Genomic DNA, 23,472 nt, shown 5'->3' with positions numbered 1-23,472 from the left:
GTCGAACACTAGGCAGCCGGATATAGTAAAGAAGAAAAAAAGAGAGCATTTTAATAACTATATATACGTGGGGTCCGCTCAATGCAACGACTGATAGGAATACCATAAACACACAAACAGAAATCAACCAAACGCACCATTCTATTTCGTCGACAAGAATTCATAGACGAGAAGGATTGACTTATTTATAAATCAAATTGTAAAAAGCCTCCGATAGTCAGTATCCGCAATGTTGACTTCATCCTCCGCCCTTCTGCACACGACGCAGCTCATCTCCCTTACGACGTCCATATTCCTCTCGGGCATCAACTTTGGAGCCTCGCACTTGTTTGTGCCTGTACTGCACCATCTCGATGCCCAGACTGTCGCGCCCGCCGCCCTTGCCGCGCTCTACCACCGCGGCGCCCGCCTCGTCATACCGCTCGCCATTCTCTCCACGACGGCAGCGGCCCTGACCGCCGCCCAGTCCTCGGGCCGCGACAGGACAAGGTGGATTATCGCGGCCGGTGCCACCCTGGCCAGTCTGCCCTTTTCCAGGATCGTCATGAGGGAGACCAAGCCCGTCATGGTATCACGGTGGACCGACGACGACGTGAAGGATGCCGAGGAGAGTACGGCCTTGCATGTTGGCGAGTCGTCGCTTGATGACGCCGACAAAGAGGCTGTGTCTCGACAGCTGAGGCGCTGGAGGAGGCTGAACCTCTTCCGCAGCACGTTGGCCCTGGTTGGTGGGCTGGTGGCGGCAACAACCGTTGTCTATCGCGGTTGAAACCGGCAAGAGATTTGATCTATGTCCTCGGGTGTTCACGGACGAACGGCAGCCTGGATAGAGAGGAGGGATCTGCTGATCACCAACCAGGTACAAGGGACGAAGAGTCAAAAGTAGGATCGACGGCTATGCATCATCGTCTTTGTGACTAGCTGTTTGTGCCTATGTATATTCAATTGATTGGATTTAAACCGTCAGCCCTAAAATGCTTGGAAAATTGCTTGCTTGATTCGCAACCGACTATCGAAACATTCTGCTTGTATGTTTAGTACATGGCCTATCTTTGCCGAATGAATCGGTCACACATGGACCACTCAAGTTCAGTTGCTGATCATTTGGAACTTATCGCCAAGCATGTCAAGCACAGCTCTCTCCAAACAGTGGAATGTCGGATTGACGATTGTATTCTATATTGGGAAGAGCGGTCGACGGCTATCTATTACCAAGCAACGCTTGAAGAAATCTAGTATGGAAAGCGCATACATCGTTATTCGAGAAATGAAGGCTCGCTTTTTTCTTCCTCCTGAAACGCAAATCAGCTTTAGTCTAGATTATACTCGGCCCTCAGCTTCTCAGCAGCCGTCAAGCCCGTCACGTAGGCAATCGCCTGAGTGTGGCCGCTGGCCAGGATGGGCACGGCACTCATATCAGCGACGCGGAGCTTCTCAAAGCCGATCAGGCGAAACTCGGGGTCCACGACGGCGTCGGCATCGCCGATCCGGCCCATCTTGAGCGTGCCCGTCATGTGCCACGACGACGACAGCGTCTGCCGCCAGTAGGCTAGCAGGTCCTCGTCCGAGTCCGAGACGGGGCCGACGAGCTGCGCCACCGTGTCCTGGCTAAAGGCCTCGGACTTTGCGACGCGCAGTACGGCGCGCAGCGACTCGATGGCGGCGCGCTGGTCAAAGGGGTGCTCGAGGAACTTTGGGTCAAAGAGCAAGGGCGCGTCCGGGTCGGCCGACTGCAGCCTGACCTCGCCGCGGGCCTGCGAGTTGAGCAGAAAGGCCAGCAGGCAGCTGTAGTCGAGGTTCTCGGCCGGGAAGTTGGGCAGGAACCAGTGCATGGGGAAGTGCGTAATCACCTCCATGTGCGGCACCGTCGGCGACTGGAGGTAGGCCTGCTCCTGCGGCGGCAGGGCCCGGAACTCGTCCGACGACGTCAGGGCGTCGAGCTTGAAGAAGCCAATGCCCGTCTCGCACGCAAACTTGGCCCAGGGACCGGTGCCGTCCGCCTCCCATTGCTTCAGGGCCTCTTGCATCACCTTGTCGTCGCCGTAAAAGGCTGAGCGCCCCGTGCTGCCCTCCTTGCGTTTGAAGACGACGGGGGAGAATTCGTGGTCGCGGAGCCCCTGTCCCACTTTGGGAATACCCTGTACTACTGGGATGTTGAACTTTTTCAGCTGGTCTGCAGGTCCAACTCCCGAGTGCATGAGTATCCTGGGGCTGTTTAGGGCACCTGCAGATAGTACAACCTCTTTGTTTGCATAATCTATTGGTGAGAAACATGATCAGCTACTTTCCTAAGGCGACTGGAGTTTTACGGTTCCGTCCGTAGGACTTACATTTGGTTCCATTGCTCTCGGCGCCAACTGCCTTCTTCCCGTTGAGAACAATGCGCTGGACCGGCGAGTTGCTGAGAATGGTCAGGTTCTCTGGCTGCGGCGTGAAGAGGTCTCTTGATGTTGACCGGAGACCGCCTGCAGCCGTGTTGATGAGCACCGACATTCCAAGCGGATCTCCCGAGTTGTGATCGGGGTTCAGCTGGAAGCCATTTTGTTGAAAGATGTCGAGCATGGGTGGGAGGTCATCCTCCCACTCGGCCGCGTATCCCGTCTTCAAGGGACCCGAGAAGCCGTGGTTCGAGTCCTTTGGGGCCGCGTACTTGGCATCGACTCCGGGCGGCAGCTTGCCGTTAAAGGTCTCGAGGGCCTTGTAACGGCCCTGTATCCGGTCCCATCCAAAGGCGTCGTCGCCCGTGAGGCGCGCCCACTCTTCATAGTCGTCGCGGGCGCCCACGGTGTAGACGCCAAAGTTGATGGCGCTCGAGCCGCCGAGCACCCTGCCGCGGGAGTAGTCGATCTCTCGGTCAGCGCACTCCTTTTGCGGTACCGTCTTGAACCCCCAGTTCATATTCTCCCGCATAAAGGTCTGCCATCGCTGGCCATCGACGCGTAGGTTGCGGTCGTTATCATCTCCGCCTGCCTCGAGCAGCAGTACGGATGGTTTCGCTTTTGAGTTTGCTAGACCGGCCGCCAGAGCGCTCCCAGCTGGCCCGCCTGTGCAATTGGGTTTTCCCCTGTCAGTGTCTGTCCACTTGATCGAGGTAGGATCATCAGGAGGTAGGTTTGGATGGGGGGTGGCTTACTTCCTACTATAACGAAATCATAAGTGTTGGCCATGTTTCTTAGGACAATCTGAGGTGAAACTCCCGGTCAAATCTGAGTGGCTTTTGAGTAAGACGAAGTGTTCCTTTCCTCTAAAGCAGAACGAATGAAAATAAAAAAAAGAAACGATAATGCCAGATATATTTACCCCAGCTTCCTGTTCACAAGGCTCGTGACCAAGAAATGGGACCTGACTATTTCCCAGCTGCTGCTTCTCAACCACGATTATCCCTCTCTCCCCGCAAATCGTCTTTTGGGGGTTGGCCGAGTTAGTACGTACCCCGGTGACCGAACCTGCAACAAGGGTGCAAGGTTGGAACAAAGATAGGCATTGTAATTTGCGGGTCAGAGACTTGGCTGGTGGGCGAGTCGTAATGCAGGTGCAGAGCGACCCAGTTGAGTACGACTATAATGCGGTCCCAATTTCCTGGGCTCATTGGATTAGGTGTGCGAAACATTTCCCAGGACCCCTAAAACGCTGGCCAAGACAGGCTAATCGTCGTTTTTGGGCAGGACTCTCCAAATTTCACCCAGACTAAGGCATGAAGATGAACCAGTCGCATTCGGTCTATACTCGGGCTATACTCCATACTGATTAGATGCTCGACTTACGTGGCGAGACCGTGCTGACTACCGAGTCGACGGCGCCCGGGCTACGATATAGTTGGTGTACTGGCGTGCAGTAGGTTGCGAGCCAGCACTACATTAGTACCTGATACAGTTCTAGAATTCGTGCCGGGAAAACTCGTAGCAACAGTTATTGCCAGAAGGGTATTTCATCGGAGCAACGGAGTTTATGCTCTGCGCATGAAGATGGGAGATTCCATTTGTTTCGAGACATCTTCGTGAAAGGCTGAAGAATAGCGGGAAGCCATGGTCGGTGCCTCCAAGTCACCTGGCTGTCTGGTCGTTGCATTTTGAATGAGGCACGGCTATGATCTCCAGTCTTACACCCACTCTTACCCGCCTGGAGCCACGGCTATACTGGGTCTTTAGAGGAGACTGACGAGGTGGATCCTGATATCCAGCTTTCAACCCATTCTTTCAATACAATACAAAAAGGGCTGATGATATTGCGTATTGTGTCGCCGTACATCCCGTTGATCTTTCGATAGTGTTTCTAGCTAAAGTCTTATGTCAAGTGTTGCACTCTTTCGACTTGTGCAGGCACCAATCTTTGCTTCCATTAAGCTGACGTTTGCAAAGTCTTGTATAGTGGGTTAATCTTACCAAAACTCCAATGCCATGCATCTGGGTGGACGTTGGCTGGTTGGTTCAGTGTTGATCACAATGCAATGCAATGCACTTCCTCCCCCCTCCTCCTCTTGTCTTTTTTGGAGTGCCAATAGATCCGCAATCATGTCAGCGGTGTCTTGTTATGGGTACAGGGCTATAAGCTGTGACATGCCCCCCGTAGCCACAAGCCGGAGTGCCGCGGCAGTTGTTGCAGTACAAGTGGGTTAGAGATTCGCGGTCTTACTAGAATAGTACCGTGATCACAGTTGCGATTGGATGGGGTGGGTGGAATCCCCTACTTTGCGTACATAGCACAACAGCGATAGTATGACCAGGGTATGTTGAATGCCTGTACATAGTAGTAGTAGAACGACTCGTCCTTGCAGACAGCCCCAACCAATCCCTTCTTCTGCTGGTGTGCAATCATGGTTCTGCCAGCCAAAAAACAATACGGTCGGCCTCTTCGCCAACTGGTTATTAGAAGAAACTTGTTTATTGTGTGACTATTCACACTTATCATCAGCGGACGGAACGGCGCCGCAAACCACAGCACAACTATCAGACGCCGAGGCAGTGGTAGCCCCTTCTATCTTTCTCGTTATCTTGAATCTTACCTGCTGACTTTACCAAGACCACCGAGCAGCTCTTCCTCCTCTCCCCGTCTCTGGCCAAGTCAGTGCCACAGCCTTAAACTAAGCTGCTCTCCGTTTAGGATTACCACCTAATTGCCAATCCCCCGTAATTCCGTGGGTCCGGATTAGGATTGCCATGGTTTAGCGAAATTTTAGGATGTTAGCTTGAAAGCTAAAACAGTGTGGAAGTCTGGGAAGACGCTTCCGGCTCTGCGCTATACTAGATTTCACTCTTGTGTTGCGCCCCTACCCCAGTCAGTATAGGGGAGCCAGAGGAGCATAACGACTTGGCCTTCCATTGCTTTGCGACTTGGGCCCCTCTTGGGAATAAGCACCCAATCCCCGCACGGGTTCATCTGGTTTGAATCCGTCCGTTGCCAAGCTCCAGCGTCTGAAGCTTTGCAGTGGGGGTCCTTTTGCGCACAGAGGTTGGCCTAGAGTGTAATACTACCCGCCCCAAAAGGCCAGGCGAGAGCACAGGACAGCCGTTGCCACTCCACTCAGCAGACTTTCTTCCGCGCTTCTTTCTTACAAGAGAGCTTGGGAAGAGAGATAAGTAGCAAGAGGGATGGAAATTTTTTCGACAAGTACTACTTGTTAGAGCTGTGATCTGCATCACAGGCGAATCAGTGTACAGTCATGTAGGATCAACTCCATGGCTGAGCTCTGCTCTGACTCGACTCCACGCCAGACTGCTTGTATTAACGGTAGAACTCCAGTTTAGAAGGTGCTGTAATTTGAGGTTTCGTTGCAATGATTGGCGTCGTCGATACATCTGCTATGACTAATTCGGCACATTGTGAGAAATTACCCACGGCAATCTTGATGGAGGCGTTTCTAGCATCTCGATTTCAAAACACTTCGCGTCTCTTCCACGTGTCGCCCAAGACTATCATGACCAAGTCCCGGATCAGAACAGGGCTTGGTATCCGTAGGTAGGGCCTAGTAGGATAATGCCGGCTTTACGGGACGGGGGGGACCCTAATAATGCATTGCCACTAGATAATGGCGTTCCTGACCCGCCGAGTCATGGTACTACTACCATGACAGAGGTCCTCTACGAACCATGTCTGGAAGGATAGTTGGGATATGATAGGGGGCTTCCAAGGGTATGTAGCTTGCGGATAGTATGGATTTTTATTTTGAAATCAGGCGTCAACAGGGACAATAATCGACAGTCCTTGTTGCCTCGGTTGCATATGAGTATATGATCCTGGCTCTTCTGCTCTCCTTGAATCTTTGATTCCTTGGATTTGCATTTGGTTCTTAATTCCCATTCCTCAGCAGAATCTTTTAGGGTTCGTTCCACTCATTTTCTAGGACGTCTGGATTCATCGATCCACTACAATGGGTGTGGCTGAAGCGTGGACGCTGCTCTCCTTAGGGCTTGCCGTCATAGGCGTCCGTGTCTATGTGCGATGGACTGCGGTCGGCCCAGCCAAATTTCAGTTGGACGACTATCTGATGCCTCTCACTGGGGTAAGCATTTACTCACATCCATTCGATTGCAAATGTGAAAACAGGAAGAACAAATATATGAATGTAATGGCTGACCTAGATGTTATCTGTGATAGCTCGTCTTCACAGCCGAAACTGTGGCCGCCTATTTAGTAGGGGCATTATTTCAAGGGCTGACGAATAGTTATATGACGGATGAGGAGCGTGCTGCTCTCGATCCCAACTCTGAAGAGTATTACAATCGCCAATGGGGCTCCAAGATTCAAGTCATTGGCTGGTCCTTTTATGCGGCCATTCTCTGGATGCTCAAGATCTGCATTGCCGTATTCTATTCGCGTCTAACGTGAGTTGATATCTTGGTCAGACACACACACAAGGTCGTTTTGCCAACTGAATCAATCATACAGATCTGGCTTGGTCCACCTGAGACTGCGCGTCCGTATCGCCTATGTACTGCTTGGCACAACATATCTCGTGGTGGCGCTTTGCATCCTGCTCGGGTGTCAGCCAATGCATAAGTACTGGCAAATAAACCCAGACCCTGGCAGTATGTTCTCCGATAACATCAATCCCGCGCCATCACGGCCCATATCTTACAATCATGTGAACAGATCTGTGTCAGCCGACAAACTCGAAGCTATACGTATTAGTGGTGCTGATTCCCAACATCATTACCGACACATACTTGTTGTCGATTCCTCTACCAGTAAGTCTCCTTTTTGGCCCCTAGGAATCATCACAAGAAGCTGGATTACTGATGGCAAGACACACAGCTGCTGTGGACGGTCAACATTGGCTGGCGTCGCAAAGCTTCATTAATGTTGCTGTTCAGTGGTGCAGTATTTGTCATTATGGCAGGCACAATTCGTGCCGTCGTCATCATTACGGTATTTTGCATCCCACTCAACCATCTAATAGCTTATGGATTTGACAATGCTAACTCGAGATGCTCTTTCCAGTCCGGACCCGAGGGTGCGGTGTCTGGCAGTGAATGGGCCTGTCGCGAAACGTTTGTCGCCATCGTGGTCGCAAACTTGCCCATCATTCAGCCTCTCATCCGCCGGGGAGCCAGCAAACTTGGCCTGAGCGGCATGTTTAGCAAGTCGACCAAGATGGGACGCAGCCATCCGCTCGGCAGCCAAGATGGCAATGGCGATACCTACGCGCTGACCAAGCATACGGCACTGCGAACGGGCGATGCATCGTCCATGGCCACGGCGAGCAGGAGCAAGAGCCAAAGCAGAGTCGGGGTCACATCGCGGCCGTCGAATCCTCGGATAGACATCACCATCGACCAAGAAGTGACCATTATACACGAGGAGATTGATCGCAAGAAGGGGGATAATGAATCGGACGATAAAATCGAGTACCACTCTGCCATCTCTACTAACAGGGGGGTATGAGCTGCACCTTTTCTTTTGTCCTTTATAGTTAATGAGAGTAATATCACATTCAAATGTCTCAAATCAACCACGTTTTATGGGTGATGTATCCCAAGTCGACACAATGTTGTAGAAAAACAAAGGGGCAAAGGGAAAAAAGAAATGCCGTCCCTAACATACACCATGGCAATCACGTGGATCGGCGTCGGAACGCGTAGGTGTTCTACGATGGTTTAACCTAATTGAAACTAATTTACGCGAGGGGGCGACGCGCCTTTCGCATGACAATGGACCATTGATCCGTCACCCTGGCCAATGATGATGACTCAACACCAAGTTACTGTTGCTATTGAATTCACTCGTGATTATATGAGGACGCGGCAAACTTGTATTTTTGGGGATTGAGCTACTCTGTCTCTCCATCAATATTTGGAAACCCGCAAATTCCACCCATTTCGTGAACCAGTTCAATTACCTAGTACCTACACAGCAATAAGCTACCTGAACAACAAGCAATCCTCCCCCACTGTCTGCATCAACATCAACATCAACATCATCATCATGATCATGGCATCTCATCTCAAGCGCAAGCGCACGGCCGCAGAGCCGTCACCCGCGTCGAGCATCAAACCAACCAAAATAGCCCGTAGCTCACTCGCAGCAAGTCGCGACATCACGTCGTCGGGCCCCATCACCACTCCCGCCAACGCCGCGGCGCAGCTGGAGCGCATAGCCTCGTCGGACCGCACACCCTTTGAGAAAAAGGTGTGGTCGCTGCTCTGCCAGATCCCGCCGGGCCACGTGTCGACGTACGGGCTCATGTCGGCGGCCCTGGGGTCGAGTCCGCGCGCCGTCGGCAACGCCCTGCGCCGCAATCCCTTTGCTCCGCAGGTCCCCTGCCACCGAGTCGTGGCGACCGGCGGCCAGCTCGGCGGGTTCAAGGGGCATTGGTCCCGGAATGGCGAGGGCATCACCATTGACGAGAAGAAGAAGCTCTTGAGGATGGAGGGTGTCAAGATTGATCCCAGCGGGCGCGTCCTCGGCACGCCCTGGTCAGCTTTCGTGTAACTTTGCGTCACGGCTCTTTGGTTTTCACTCTTTGGCACGGGCGTTTGGGAGTCGGTAGTTTTGGTCAGCTTACCACGAGCAGTGTGTTGCTGTTTCAACCAGAAGAAGAAAAAAATGCATTCGCTCACTTGACGTATACGACTCATGATCCGAGTTTCATATCTTCCCCTCAGCGCGCATGTTCAAGGGTAGCCCCATGTCCACAGACTCAAACTTCTTCAACGAAGCCGTGCAACGATCAGAACCTCCAAAGTGCTTACAAGAGAGGGCGGAAAATGCAACTTCGCTTATACCTTGCAACCCACCGGGCAAAGGTATCTGGACGTCCGACTTATATCCGCATTCCACCTGCAGGTGATATAGGCTGTAGTAGCTGTGACCGGTCAGGGTTCCATCAATGGAACCTATGTTGCTATCACAGGTTTACGGGTGATTGCCGGCTCAATCGACAGACCTCGGCGTTCCAGCTTAGAATCTATCAGGGTTTGTCGACGATGAGGTTCCCAAAATCCTTGCACTTCATCGACCGGCAACAGTAAGGAGAGCCTTTTATTATACCATTTCCGGCCTTAGCAGCTGGTTCGTCTATTCCTGGTAGCGACGACGCACAGAATTGATTGTTTTAATCTATCATGCATAGGGTTGCACCCGGGATGCGGCAAGCAAGATGGTAGGCTGCGACAGCAATATATTGGAATTGCACAAATATTTTTTTCATTGTGCATGTGGTCCGGCGGACCCAGCGGGCAAGAGTCGAAACAATCGTCATGACTGGGATGCACTCTGACTTGTTCGGCCGTATTTCACCGCCAGCCTGATGATGATGCATTCGCGACGTTGCCTTGATCAAAGATAAGTGCAAGGCTCTCATCTCACCCAAAGGGACTTATCGGTCCCGGGATGTTTATTCGCGCCAACCTCGGCTTGCAAGGGCTTATTGAGAAAACCCATTTGAACCAATCGTGATTGGCCACGGGCACCGCTATAACGAGAAACTTTTCGACGAGCATATTACCGGAAACCGACAGGAGTTCGTATACTCTGGGTCATATGGTATTGCGCACTTTTACTTTACTCTCAAAAATGAGCTGGTATAGTTCCATTGTTATATACCCTCTGCCAATGTCAGCAGAATCCCCCAAAGTCGTGTGCCGTGACAGCGGGTGGCTGTAGGTTTGGCGCCCCCGATACAACGAGATCAAAGATGTAGAGGTGTGGTGATGCTGACACAGCAGGATACCATTCGGCACCTGTGCGGATACCAGCCAGTCGGTTTGACGTGTCTGGGGGCTGCATCATTGGCGCCAGCAGGTCTCATTCTCCAAATTCCAAGAAGTTCGAGATCTGCCTAAAACAAAGCAAGCCTTTTTTGCATTCCCCCAACTGGGATTGGATCAGCCTATAAACTACCCCTGTATACTCGGGCATCCCCAAAGTGCCCCAGAGTGCCCCAAAGAGCCAAGGGGGCCAAGCCTGCATACAATACATGCAGCCACAATGCCGGGAATGGGGGAATCCCCGCGCTCTCTGATTGAAAAACTTCATCGTCCCCCGGACGTAACACGTGCAGAACAAGATATGCCGCAAAGTGGCGTCAAGCCAATGGGATACCCGGCGAAGGACTGCAATACCATCCGCGTGAGCCGCATATCCTGGTCGCGATAACCTCTCATGACGCTCAATACTGGCTGTTTGCCCGGTCAGCAGGGTGGGATGCAGCCTCTTATGCACTCTTTGCATGCTACACTGCACAAAGAGTATTGTGTGTCCCAGTCATTACTGGCGAGCAGAGTAAGGGAACAAGTGAGGGACAATGCTGTTACTCCCCTCTTGTCAAGCGGAAAAGTCGTCGACAATGGCGGGAATGGAGTTTTCGTGGTTCAATCCTTTTGGTGTAGCAGGTTGAATCAAAATCTGAGTATAAGATGACGCGCATGTCTCATCGCTGCCACGAGGGAGCCCAGGATGAAGACCTAGTCAGCCCCAAAAGCATACTATCTCGGATTATATCTCTATACAGAAGGAGGAAAGAGATTCTACCGTGACCCAAGTAGCTGGCGACAGTATACTCCTTTTTGACTGCAGGGACCTTTACCATACTACTCTGTCAAATACGAGACCTTGTCCTTAGTTGACGGCCAATATGCTCTTCGGTCTGCTCCTCGCGGCCCTCCTGCCGGCTCTGGCGAAGTCCGCCTGCAGTTCCGGATCGCCGCCCGCATCCAAGGGCACGCGACACAATGTTACCTTGTCGGGAGGTCGGACCTATATGTACTTTATGCCGGAGAAGTATGACCACTCGAAACCAAACCCATTGATCCTCTCCTTTCACGGCGCGAGCCGGACTGCAGATTGGCAAGCCGACCTGGACCGGCTCACGGACCCGTACTTTAACAAGGACCATGTCGTCGTCTATCCCCAGGCTCTACAGTATGGCTCAACCAGTAGCTACATTTACTGGCAGGGCTCGCCCAATGCAACGGCCAATGACGTCGCCTACGTGGGCAAGGTGCTAGACGAGGTCGAGTCGGAGCTGTGCATCGACACGTCCCGGGTCTACGCCACGGGCAAATCGCAGGGCGGCGGCATGGTCGGGGTCCTGGCGTGCGACACGGCAGCCTCGCAGCGCTTTGCCGCCTTTTCGCCCGTGTCGGGCGCCTTTTACACGACGGGCGCGGCCTCGTCCTTGACGTCGTGCGGCGACCCCAAGACGCTCGCCATGACGTGCAATCCGGGTCGGGACAATATCCCCCTGCTCGACTTCCACGGCGGCAACGACACGACCATTTCCATCCTGGGCGGCTTGCGCAAGGGCGGGTGCCTCCCCGACGTCCGGACCTGGGTCGCGAACTGGGCGCGGCGCGACGGTCTCTCGGCGTCGCCCTCGGCCACCGTGGCCATCAACGGCTCCGCCGAGCTGTACCGGTACGGGTCCGGCGCCGACTCGGGGCTCGTCACCTTTGTCTATGATGGCGACCATGTGAATCACGACTGGCCGGCCACTTTTGCCAATACCGATAATGAAGATCACGGCAGTGGTCCCGCCACGTTTAATGCGAGCACCATGATTATGGAGTTTTTCAAGAAATATTCGCTGTAAGTAACCTTGAAAGACAATGGTTTACTGGGCCTATGAGAAAGCACACCAAGACTGACAAGAAACGCCGCGCGCAAGACCCGATGCCAAGGACGGAGATGACGGAGATGGCTGCAGCGAGCCATCTTCTACTCTCGGCAACAGCAGCAGCAGCAGCACCGTCACGGCCAGCAGCTCGGGCATAAAGACGGCAACCCTATCCACGATTACAAGCATCACTTCAGCACATGCAAACAGCACCAGCAGCACATTTCCAACAAGCGCAACCATCACTGCCATCATCAGCACCGGCCTCACAACCACAGAGGCATCAACTGCTCTGCCAAGCAGTAGTAGTAGCACGGCAGGGCCTACTGCCTCGAGCGTGCCAGTTAGCGGCGCCAGTGTGGTTGGCCCATTGAGCTTTTTCTGGATGACCGCCGCGACCATCATGGCTTTTCTTTTGCACTGAGCGCGAAATGTCAACTTGGATAAGTGGTAGCCAGCAAGAATAGTCTACAGACTTGGATATTTATTCCTTCTCCTGGCTCGATGCAGTGAAATATCCAGCATATAGTCAATAGGTAAAGAGTAGTTGGCTATAATTTTGAATGAGGATAGCCTCTATATATAGGTAATTAAACAAAGAAAGTCACCACAACTTCCAAGGGTGTATCACTGAAGCTATGGGTTATCACGAGCATGAAATGCCAGAGGTCTTTTGCCATCTCGTACCATGGTTACAAGTGGGTATGGCAATGTTGCCGCAACCAAGCTATCGACAACCATGAATGAATATAACGTGACATTACTTGGTGCAGTTTTGCCATTTCACGAGCACGAGACGAGATTGGTATGCATGGTTTGTTATAATTGCCAAATGATGGCTAATATGTGCTTTATCATAGGATGGGACACAGTAGGTCCGGACCTTCTCAAGTGGACTGTCTCTTCAGTCGCCCAATCCTCTCTCCCAAAAGGTCATGGTCATGCCACGACATGGCTAGACAAGCGAGCCACCATGAACCTAGATATATACTAACAGGGCTGTCTTCAACAGTATCTCCCGTTCAATGGCTCCTCTAGCCGTCTATTATTCCAACGCGAAATTCGTGTATGTCGTTGGACCTTGGTAGTGATTTGATGTGAATGCGCCAAGTTAAAAGCGCATACCCAATGATTATTGTGTTGTGAGGGGCGTCCAGTCAAGGCCATGACATGATACCCAAAGGGGCGTTATATAGGAGATACAGATATTACCAAATTGGAAGAATGGCGTGCTTGATGGACGAATTCTAGTGACAATCCATGTCCTTAAGGTCCCAGTGGTCGATGTATGCTTTGCTGTTGCCAATATCGTACCGAAGGATCGAAAGTATAACAGTGGATATGGTCGTCTCGTACTAGCAGTAAACCGACGACTTCAGTATAGATGTCGTCATCCTGGCGTTGCCACTAGATTGGCTGCGCCGGAGAAAAGTACCATTCTCAGGCCAGGGAGCAGGGCGTGAAGAAAAACCATGATAGACTAGAAGAATGTAGGCTTCGTAAGAACTCGGTATTCCACGTAGTCTTCGCCATCGATGGTGATGATTTCTCCGCGGCTGACAAGCTTGCCTGCAAACGGTCCAGTCTGTTTCCGACTGTAAGTCACATTTCCAAGAACCCTGACCTCTTCCATATTCGGGGTGGGCGCCATTGGCTGTGATGGCAGCTGTGGTGGTTGTTGGGGTGTCATTTGCATCATTTGTGCTTGAGCCTGTGCTTGAGCCTGTGCATGAGCCTGTGCCTGTGCTTGGGCCTGGGCCTGAGCCTGGGCCTGCTGTTGCTGCTGTGCCTGTTGCTGCTGGGCCTGCTGCTGGGCCTGTTGCTGTTGACCATGATGCCTAGCGGTTTCTTGGTTTTTCCATACCCCGTTCAGACGAACCATATTTTCCTGCAACATGGCACGATTGTCGGACGGCACTATGGCAGGCGGAGGTGTGTGGATCGGGGCACTCGACAAACCGCGTTGACTGAGAACACGATCTTGCCGCAACTGGGCAGCTTCCAGCTTATGAACCTCCCGCCGGGCAAGACTGTTCGTGCGTTCAAGAGGATCAATGCTTGCTGCACGGCCGGTTTGACGGTAATCGGCCTCCGATACTGGACGACCTCTGATGTCTTGTAATATGCCGCGACGATGATCTCTTGGGTCCTGTGCGTTCGTGTCTTGCTTGATATGAGAATCTTCAGAGAATGCGTTCAGACTGTGTCGACCCGCATGGACGGGAGGCCCTGCTGAAGCCTTAGGGTTTAGAGCCGCCCGTCGCTGAGCTTCGTAGACTGCTTTTGTTTCATTCGCAACACGCTCCTCCTCAGACTCACCACTATCAATCTGGTATTGCCGGACACGCACATACTCCTTCATTTCACTTCTGTTCAGATCGCGAATGTGGGGAAGAAAGTTCACCTCTTCGTATCCAATCCATAGCGCGCCAGCACCAGTGGGAAAATTGCCATCTACAAACCGACCGTCCATGGTTTCACGGACCAACTTGACACGAAACATGTCATTTGCTCCGAGAATTCCGTACACGGCGTGCTTGTCCTGGTCCTTTTTGGCACTACTGCGAGACCAACAACCCACAAGGATCCTTGTAGGACGTTGACCAGGAAGGTTTCCCACGTATTGTGTGTCGTCGAGACGACTTGGTACTGGCGCCGCTGGGGGTGGCGCAGCGGTCTGCTGGGCCGAGAAGGACTGCTGCGGGTGTTGTAAAATTTGGTGTGGCAAACCATGCGACTGCTGCTGCGGTGGGGTTGGGCCAGAAACAGGAGGTTGGGCTGGTGTTGGGGATTGTGATGGTTGGAGGTGCGGCTGAGGCTGTAACGGAGTCTGGGATCGGAGTGCCGGCTGAACTGGAGACTTGCGCTCGGCATCAGCTTGTGCGCTAGAGATGGCAAGGACCGAAGAAGGTGGCGGTAACTGCCCATCGGACCGTAGCGCCGGTGAGCTTGTTTGCGACGGCACAACTGGAGGCACTGTAGCACTACCGGTCCGTCTACGCTTAGATTCAGGCCGGCTACCATGTTGATGGTTCTCGGGGACTATTTTTCCATACGCAATGGCAGGTGGTATGGGCGATTCAGCATAGGGGTTGTTCTTGAGATTCCGCTTCGCCTCCTTAATGGCATCGAGCTCGGCTTGGTGCTTATCCACCTCGTCTACACCCGAATCCCCAGCCTTTAGTCGGATCTTTATGTACTCCTTGATTTCGTTGTGATCCAGTCCCACAAGGTGATCCTCAAAGACTGTACGGTCAAATGTTGTCCAGCTTCCGCCAGGGCCAGGGGGTATCGGAAACAGTCGTCCATTGATAGCCTCCCCAGTACGGGTAAAGGGCTGAATGCGAGTCCGTAGTCTATCACGAACATCCGGAAATCCAATCACGGCGTGCTTCTTAGCTTCGTTGGGTACAGGCGAGTCTCTCCAATAACCCAGAAGTATTCCCTTCATGACTTGTCCAGGATGACCACCAACGCGGGGCTGTTTCGCCTGTCGGGCAGCGGAATTTGCATCATCTGTAGCAGCAGCCAAGCCTACCTCGAGCTTGTCTTCACCAAGATTGTCGTACATCGAGGCGCGTTTGCGCTTAGGATAATGTGAGGCTGCTGCTTCGCTACCTGCTTCAGCCATTTCGACATCTTCCTTATCTGAAGTGACTTGCAAGGGTGATGATTTGTCGCCATTAGCGGTTGTAGTCCCATTACCGGTGCCAACCACAATCTCATCGCCTAGCATGGCCGGGTCAACACTAGAGACTGAGCTGGAAGGCGGCGGGCTAAGCACGCCATCGTCACCGTCGTCTTCCTCAGTTTTACTAAATCTAGGTCCAGAGTCAGCAGTTTGGCCTCGACTATACATATTCCGAAGTCAGTGATATGATAACAAGATGAGAAGTTTTCTTCACGCAGGAACGGAGCGGCTGTCCATTTTGTAATAATATTGGGTGCTTATGAGAATAGGCCAGCAGGTTCTGTGGCTCCTTGGTCAAGGAATAAGCTTGCAAAGCCATTGAATTAGGGGAGCTGGCCACTTGACCTGTCCGATACCGCGAGCAGATGCCACTTTGAGGATGGCCGCTTCGCGCCATGACTTTTTTGCAACTACTAGCAATGAGGCTGTGTGACACTTGTTGCACGGCTGACAATTGGTGCAGCTTCACTTCAGGGCGAAATGCATTGGTTTAGGTCGGTTCGTGATGAGTTGTAGTTACTACTATCGCTGCAATGGCGATGCCTTGGCTGCTGTGTAAATGGTTTACTTTCTTGGGCCGCCAAGGACAGGACAGTCTTTTTGCAACTTTGTAACTAGGATGACTGGTTCCTATGTGGAAATGAAAGCAATGAGCCTCATTGATGGAGAATGGAGTATTAAAGGAAGAGTGTATGCATGCCAAGTCCCACAAACCATCAAGGTGTGGACGCATCATACTGTCTCGGACTAGATCGAGAACCAAATTGAGCTCCGGCCATGGGAACATAAGGTTATGTTGGGGGGACAAACAAGGGTCGGTTGGGTGAAATGAGAAAAAAGTGTTGGAACAAAGGATCGTCATCATGGACAACTGGACAGCCAGGTAGCCAACGACATCATCAGGCGTGGTACTAGCCACTACCTCGTACAGAGGCCACAAGAACAAACAACAGCAGCAGCAGCAGCAGCAGCAACAGCAGGTGCGGCAGCGCTGAAGAAAGTATGGGGAGTAATCAGTATGCTTACCGTCGCGTACGGTATCTCCTGCGCGTTTGGGCCATTGTAGCAGCGCCGGGGTGAACCTGGTTTGAGCGGTATAGAATTGAGAGTATAGCGCACGGCGGCTGTTTTGATGGGGCAAGGGTGAGATGATGAAGAAGAAAAGAGGTATGTGGGTGAGAAGAATGGGGAACCGGCAGCGAGAGCCGCGAAATAACCACGATTCAAGCACACAAGTTCAGTCACTTGAGAGTGCTAGTGCAACGGTGGGGAGAAGGACTTGATGGTTGGCCGGTCGGGAATGGACGGATTATTTGCGCTGCGCTGACTGTGTATGAATTGACAATTGGGCACAAGCCAGAAAAGAATGATGAAACCAGTTGCGAGTTGTGGTTGCGGCACTGAATCCACAAGTTGCCACTGGTGTGTGGCCGCGAGTGTCAACAGATGGAGAAATGCGACAATATAGGAAGTTGTCCTTGACAACGAACGCAGGCTTGAAGTAAAAGGAAGTTGCCGTCCCTTCCATTTGTGTCTAATCCGGAGTTCCTCCACAGCCTACCTCCAGTCCTACCTTGGGGAGCTGATGGGAAGGCCGGTCCTCCATGGGGAGCAAGCAAGCAGTATTAGAATGAGCTGGAGCGTAAACGACGGCAAGAAGCAGCCCCGTCCGACGGGTGCCGCGCCTGATTCTTAGGGCAGGCAGGCGCCTATGATAATGATATGTGATGCGCAAGGAGATGGGGGGACGTCATGAAACAGACGTTGGGGGGGAGAAACACAAGCACAAGACAATAATGAAAAAGAATATAGAAGAAAGCAGCAACTTCATACCTCTCAGTAGCCGGGGTGACAGTATCCCTCTTGGGACTATCATTGCCAGTTGGTCGTCTGCGCTCAGCAGCGTCGGCGTCGTCCATAGTCGTCGATTGGCTCTTGGATCTCGGCGTTTAGGGGGGGCGGGCGCGGAGAGAGTGAGAGACAGGTAGGTCCTTGGGCGTCCTTCTTGGGCTGGGTGTCCGGTATATGCAAACCAAGCCGAGGAGATGCGGCGTTTATCGTTTAGTAGTCAGCCACGGAAGCAAAGTTGAGAGCAAATCGAGCGTTGACCTTCTCGGCAAGGTATGTAAGGTCGGTAATAAGGTAGATAGACAATCTTTGGTAATGGAAGGCGTATGTAGCTTGTAGCGCGCTCTTTAGGTAGCGGGGGGCCACGGAGAACGGCGGGCCACGCGGGTTTGATCTCTCGGCGTGGATGGGAGAAAAAAAAGGTTGTGAAATATTACAAAGCTGCTACGCAAAAACCTGGAGAGTATGTAGACAGTAAAGAATTGGAGAAGGAAAGAAAAAGCATCACACGACAAAACGCGTCAAGGGTATTGCGCAGAGATATGATTCTCCTTCTTCTTCTTCTTCTCGCGCAAAAAATTTCCTCTCCTCTCTTGACGACGGCAAGGCAACTGCACAAAAAGATCAATGTGGATTGGATGAAATGAAACGTGTTGTCAGGTTTCGAGTTGAGGAGCGGCGGAGAGAAGAGGAAAAAAACAAATAGAATTACTTGGGTGTGGGGGCCTCGCGACTTACTTTTCTTGCTAAGCGGGAACCCCTAGAAAGAACCAAGCTGTGATTGGGGCCTTCGGCGCTAGTGGGTACCGAGCGCTATTAAATTCTGCGGCAACTCATATCATCCAGAACTCTAAGCGAGAAACTTTGCAACTCTATTATCCGCAACTACTTGCTGGACCTTTTTTTCTGAGCGGGTCACTACTTTTTCCCAAGCATTCGCAATAACTCGTTGGTTTGTACTAAGAGCGGCCCATCTATCCAAGGGAAAAAAGTTCCTTCTTGATTTGGAAATTATAGTCATTAGCCACTAAAAGGAAACATGAAGAGAATCTCATGATTGAATTGAGTACATTGGTTATCGCTGCTTTCGTATTTTCGTATAGGGTTGAGTTGAAACAGGTTAGATCACTGATCATCGCTCATGGCACATCCATCCGAACGGGCCACGGCAAAGTACCTACATTCGTACCAGTGCAAACCACCATACATACACAAGGGACATTGACACACTCTACTACCACATGTCACACACAATTACCTAACCTCGTACACAGTAATTAGCAGGCACCTAATATCTATGCTCATTTGCGCATAATGACTTCTTTGTCACTGGTTCATTTTATTCGTCTCTGTCACGAGCCTGCTAGTCTTTTTCTCTTGATACTCTTTTCCCATAAAAGGGAGAGCTCAGCTGTGGGCTGTTATCTGACTCAATGTGGCTTTCGTGTTTGCGACAGTTGGTTGACGTTGATGACCTACATTGACCAACAAAGTAATAAGTAGGTACCCTGCTTTCAATCAAGGGCAGCCGAACGCTGCAGCCTGGCGCTGTAAAGATACCTGCTTGCGTTCATGGTTTGAAATGTATGAGAAAGATTGTATGTAGGTTAAATCAGTTGTCGTGTAAGATAATTTGCATGTATCATACTGCCGCCAAGTCCAATTTCTTGTCAGCCTAGCATTAGCAGCAGCAGCAGCAGCAGCAGAATTGACCGACGGGGGCGAATGCAAATGCATTCCATGCGCTCCACATTGAGGCATTCAAGATTTCACAATCTCCCAATTCTAACTTTGACTTGCTAATACTTGGAACCAAGGAGCGGCTCCTGCCAAACTATTGGCTCCAAAAATGACCTGGAGCTAATTTCCTTTTTTTTTTTGTGCGCATTCCACACAATGGCGGGCGTCAACGCGTCATAGCCCATTTAAGAATCCGAGAGACACAAAGTGAGAGAGAGACCAACACATTTTGCAAAGACAAGAGGTCAATTGATTAGTATGTATTACACGAACCCTCTTTCGGTATTGCTGAAGAGCAGCAATTACACACAACTGGTGGCCTGACCTTCCCAACCTCGCCTCCCTCCGACAGCATTTTGGATGAGTGATGCATTACTCACCACACCCGCTCATTGGAGAGAGGGAGGGATAGTGATGAGAGAGATTCGTATGCCGACATCTGGAATGGGTGATGCCAATGTGGCAATCTCGAGATTGCTGCTGACCGCGGGTCCGCAATCCCCCCTGCAAGTGTATTCCGGAGCCTACATAACTTGGCTGGCTTGGCCTACTTGGCCAATACAGTACCTTAACCTAGGCGATTGACCTCCCCAAAAGGACGACGCTAGACTCCATTGTCCTTGTCATCAACCCGGCTTGGGGGTCCAGGGGGAGGTTCCAGCATAGGGTTGACTGATCATTGGTCAGCACTTCCCGACAATCATGGCAGGTTTCGTTCAGCTTTCAGCTCGAGCTGAGTATTATTATACTGCTGCCGTCCTTGTAGTATGTCTTCCCCAGTTTGTTCCCCGTCGGGTAGTTTCAGCCTTTGGAATGGGCGCAGCTTACATTGAGTATTCAATCACAACCACAAGAGAAAGAAAATTACTGAGCTGTCGTTATCATCAAATCAAAAGTCATGTTGTCTCTGTGTTTCGTCGCGACCCTTACCCTTTACGGCCGGATTGTTGTTCTGCATGTCTGACCAAGCAGCAGGGTCGTCATCGTTGGTGGATATGGCGGCATCGTAATCAGTTATGGCACTACTGCCCTAATCATTCTTGTTTCCTTTTCTCGCTGCCTGCTGGTTATCTATCGTATCATTATCCGTATACGTACCCAACATATGTAATCTGACAATTGTCATCCAACCCCCGCCCCCGAAATTCCAAATGCCGTGCCATGTACGTACTTTGTACAGTCTTTTGCTTGCGGGCGGGCGAACGAGCGGGATTTCGGTCTGATGCTGGCTCTGGCTTGATGATGGATGGGTGGGCAAAAAAGGGCAAGGCCAAAGAATAAAAAAAAAATTCCATGCAATCTTGCTGCTGATCCAGGGATTTCCACCCGGGGCCTAGGCCAGTGGCAGTGAGAGATACTTACCAGGGGTGTGGACGCCCCGAAGGCCCACTTACAATCAATGAGCGTGTAAAAAAAGAAAAATAGGAAAAATAGTTAGATAGATGGATAATATCATCACTTGAACCTTAGGATGGACCCTCATGACTCTTTTCTTAATAGACATTACTGATCCACTTAGACACAGTATCCTTTTTTGCAATGCAAAAACAAATAGATATCATATTAGGCTGTCTGACGCCATGTGGGAAGATTCCTTCAAATCTGGGACTCTGCATAATCCCGAACACTCTAACAGTAGTAGTAGTAGTAGTAGCAGCAGACACTCTGTCGTACCAATCCACTAAAGGATCCAGGATCTCTCGTAACTTCCGTGTTGTAATGCATACGATACTTACCTACGGGACACACGCTCAAATACATCTAACCTTAGTGCGTCTGTCGTTTATTTGGACGGGAGCGCAGCATTGCGATTTGATTGTTATTGTTGTCATTGTTATTGTTGCCTCATCAGCGTTGCAACCTCCGGATCATCTATACTTTTTGTGCCGTAATTAATTGAAAAGGACAGGATGGATTGGTTCTCAAAAGATTGAATGAGCCAAGCACCCGTGCTTTTTAAGTCGGGTACAACTTCAATTATTGGCGCCAAGCCTGAAGGGATCTTATTACCTACGCGAGCCACACTTTTTTGTGCTTTCACATTGCCTGGAGTTTCCTTCTTTTTTCTTTCTTTCCCCTAAAGTCAATATCATTGCTTCTACCATTCGATGAATATACTCCACTCGATAAACATGCCTTGAGATAGGCATCTTGGGGTAGGGCTGGCCATTCCTGCTGGCGTTAATGATCTGAGACTTTTTTTTTTTTCTCTCCCTCTCTCGCATCCGTGGGGTTCTATAGTGTTACCATTGCCAACCAAAACTCACATCTGTATTACTGCCAAGACCGGCTAGTTGGCGGTCCTAACCTACCACACTGCCCGCAACTTGTGACCGCATCGGGAACCGAGATCAATAGCGATGCAACATGGAGAATAAGACAAAATAGCCTATGCTGTCATGACTTGTAGAAATAACCAATCATGTGACATTAGCACAAAAGAGTTCAAAACATTGCAACCAACAAAGTAGTCCATGTCAAGGGCCTACTCCAGTCAAGCAGGCAACGACCCCCGAATCAGGAATGCACTTTTTTTTTTTTGGTTCTTCAAGGAAACAAACCTTGTGCAGATTGCTCGAGTGGGAAGAAAGAAAGCAGGAAAGAACAAAGTGAGCAATGCTGACGCCATGAAGGAGGCCAAAAGGGTAACACAGAGGCCCCGCTTGTGAGACCTCAGACGGAGGCCCCGGGCAGAACTTCATTGGTCATTGGGTGCCTCCAAGTGTCCCGCGAGCCGTGTCACAGTAAGATACAAGATATCCATTGTCTTGGAGCATCTTATCTTCTGCGCCCCGTGTCACCCTTTGGATGTAACCCTTTTTCTCTTTGACAATTTCGTTGGTCGTTTTGGGGGGAGATAAGGCGCGCAAACTCTCCATCACAGGACGCGGCGATGAAATTAAAAATGCACGTCCGTGGCTCAGATATTCCCGTTGGTTTGTATCTGGAAATGGTATATATTTGGCACAACTGTGGGTACTCTTAGTAGATAGAGAGCCTGCTTCAAAGATTGCGACTGTGAATAATAACTATCGCCAATAAAGAACGAGCATACGTGATTATATTCATCAAGGGCGTAAAGTAGGGTATGTTTTGCGCCAATCTGGCTTGCGTAGTATCCTTACCAACCATGCCGCATCAGACGAGTCTGACGAATGAACCAAGCCAGTACTACGTCTACTCGGAAGCTGTAGGAATACCATGAATTTGATTGTGCTATTCGAGACCCCAACCTCGCCGCGAGATTGTCAGGTTGTTATGCAATCACTGTTACACAATCTCAGATCCGTCTCATTTATATTGTCAGGGTCACTGTTGGTCTTAATTGCTCAGATATGCGTGGTTTTCGTTTCAGATCGGCTAGGACAATCCGGTCTACGAAGTACACACTCCAGAAAGTATAGACTTACAAGGTTGCGGCCATGGCCCTTTCGTTGCCATTGGTGTAATCAACTAATGTGTTGTGACAGCTTTCATTGAGTCTCTAACTGAAGCATATAAGCTATCCAGTCCAGGGATAGCATATTTGACATGTGAAGATCCACACGATAGGATGGCATAACTGGATCGAGTATTGTTTATCAGATTCAATGCACCTCCCGCGATTGACCTAGATTTGAGATCTGAGGCCAAGTCTTATTGTCCCGTGCGTCCTCGATGCTACCTGAGAATATCATCCTGCTCTGGAAGCGATTTGACTGCTCTCGTGCGTCCTGCTAGACATACATGTATATATGATTCAGCTTAATCTCACAAGTAACGCAGATGGCTAGTCTTTGCAAGAAGAATTATTAGCTGCAGTTCTGGCATACTTAGTCTTGAATCCTGAGCCATCTCGTGTCTGGCACGTGTGGCAAGAGAATCCTGAGATCCAATGGTATTCAATGGCCCTTGACAATACAATGAAACTGCATGGGTTCTGCCCATGATCGGAGGATTGTTGAAAGACGCGTTCAGCCGCGGCTTGGCCCGATATCGACCCGTGCTGTCTCGACTTGAGCGATATACGCTTGGCAAGGTATGTCTTTCCGCAATCCATTACGATGGTCTCAAGTGTAGGCATATCGAACCTCTACGCAGTGACTCCCGTAAGCACTCATGGAGCGGACCGCTAGTGACTTGCCTTGTGTAAGGTTCCCAT

The 23,472-nt window shown here is 50.9% G+C and overlaps 6 protein-coding genes across 6 annotated transcripts; 4 read left to right on the top strand and 2 right to left on the bottom strand.

The window, feature by feature from the left end:
• Positions 1-229: 229 nt before the first annotated feature.
• On the top strand, positions 230-769 carry PFICI_09182 (uncharacterized protein; the record flags this gene model as incomplete). Its single annotated transcript, XM_007837763.1, has 1 exon — positions 230-769. The coding sequence occupies one exon, from the start codon at positions 230-232 to the stop codon at positions 767-769; it is 540 nt and encodes a 179-aa protein (XP_007835954.1).
• A 541-nt stretch (positions 770-1,310) lies between these two features.
• On the bottom strand, positions 1,311-3,167 carry PFICI_09181 (uncharacterized protein; the record flags this gene model as incomplete). Its single annotated transcript, XM_007837762.1, has 3 exons — positions 1,311-2,257; positions 2,331-3,044; positions 3,134-3,167. 3 exons carry the CDS (start codon positions 3,165-3,167, stop codon positions 1,311-1,313), a joined length of 1,695 nt encoding a protein of 564 aa, XP_007835953.1.
• Positions 3,168-6,367: 3,200 nt separating this feature from the next.
• Positions 6,368-7,881, top strand: PFICI_09180 (uncharacterized protein; the record flags this gene model as incomplete). Its single annotated transcript, XM_007837761.1, has 6 exons — positions 6,368-6,499; positions 6,595-6,821; positions 6,886-7,025; positions 7,090-7,184; positions 7,252-7,365; positions 7,438-7,881. The coding sequence occupies 6 exons, from the start codon at positions 6,368-6,370 to the stop codon at positions 7,879-7,881; spliced, it is 1,152 nt and encodes a 383-aa protein (XP_007835952.1).
• A 546-nt stretch (positions 7,882-8,427) lies between these two features.
• PFICI_09179 (uncharacterized protein) lies at positions 8,428-8,928 on the top strand (the record flags this gene model as incomplete). Its single annotated transcript, XM_007837760.1, has 1 exon — positions 8,428-8,928. The coding sequence occupies one exon, from the start codon at positions 8,428-8,430 to the stop codon at positions 8,926-8,928; it is 501 nt and encodes a 166-aa protein (XP_007835951.1).
• Positions 8,929-11,071: 2,143 nt separating this feature from the next.
• On the top strand, positions 11,072-12,476 carry PFICI_09178 (uncharacterized protein; the record flags this gene model as incomplete). Its single annotated transcript, XM_007837759.1, has 2 exons — positions 11,072-12,024; positions 12,104-12,476. The coding sequence occupies 2 exons, from the start codon at positions 11,072-11,074 to the stop codon at positions 12,474-12,476; spliced, it is 1,326 nt and encodes a 441-aa protein (XP_007835950.1).
• A 1,056-nt stretch (positions 12,477-13,532) lies between these two features.
• On the bottom strand, positions 13,533-15,911 carry PFICI_09177 (uncharacterized protein; the record flags this gene model as incomplete). Its single annotated transcript, XM_007837758.1, has 1 exon — positions 13,533-15,911. One exon carries the CDS (start codon positions 15,909-15,911, stop codon positions 13,533-13,535), a length of 2,379 nt encoding a protein of 792 aa, XP_007835949.1.
• Between the last annotated feature and the right edge of the window lie 7,561 nt (positions 15,912-23,472).

Source organism: Pestalotiopsis fici (assembly GCF_000516985.1).
Source record: "Pestalotiopsis fici W106-1 unplaced genomic scaffold PFICI_Scf_6, whole genome shotgun sequence".
Lineage (NCBI taxonomy): Eukaryota > Fungi > Ascomycota > Sordariomycetes > Amphisphaeriales > Sporocadaceae > Pestalotiopsis > Pestalotiopsis fici.
The sequence above is the reverse complement of the archived record's forward strand: the minus strand, read 5'-3'. Positions and strand labels throughout refer to the sequence as shown.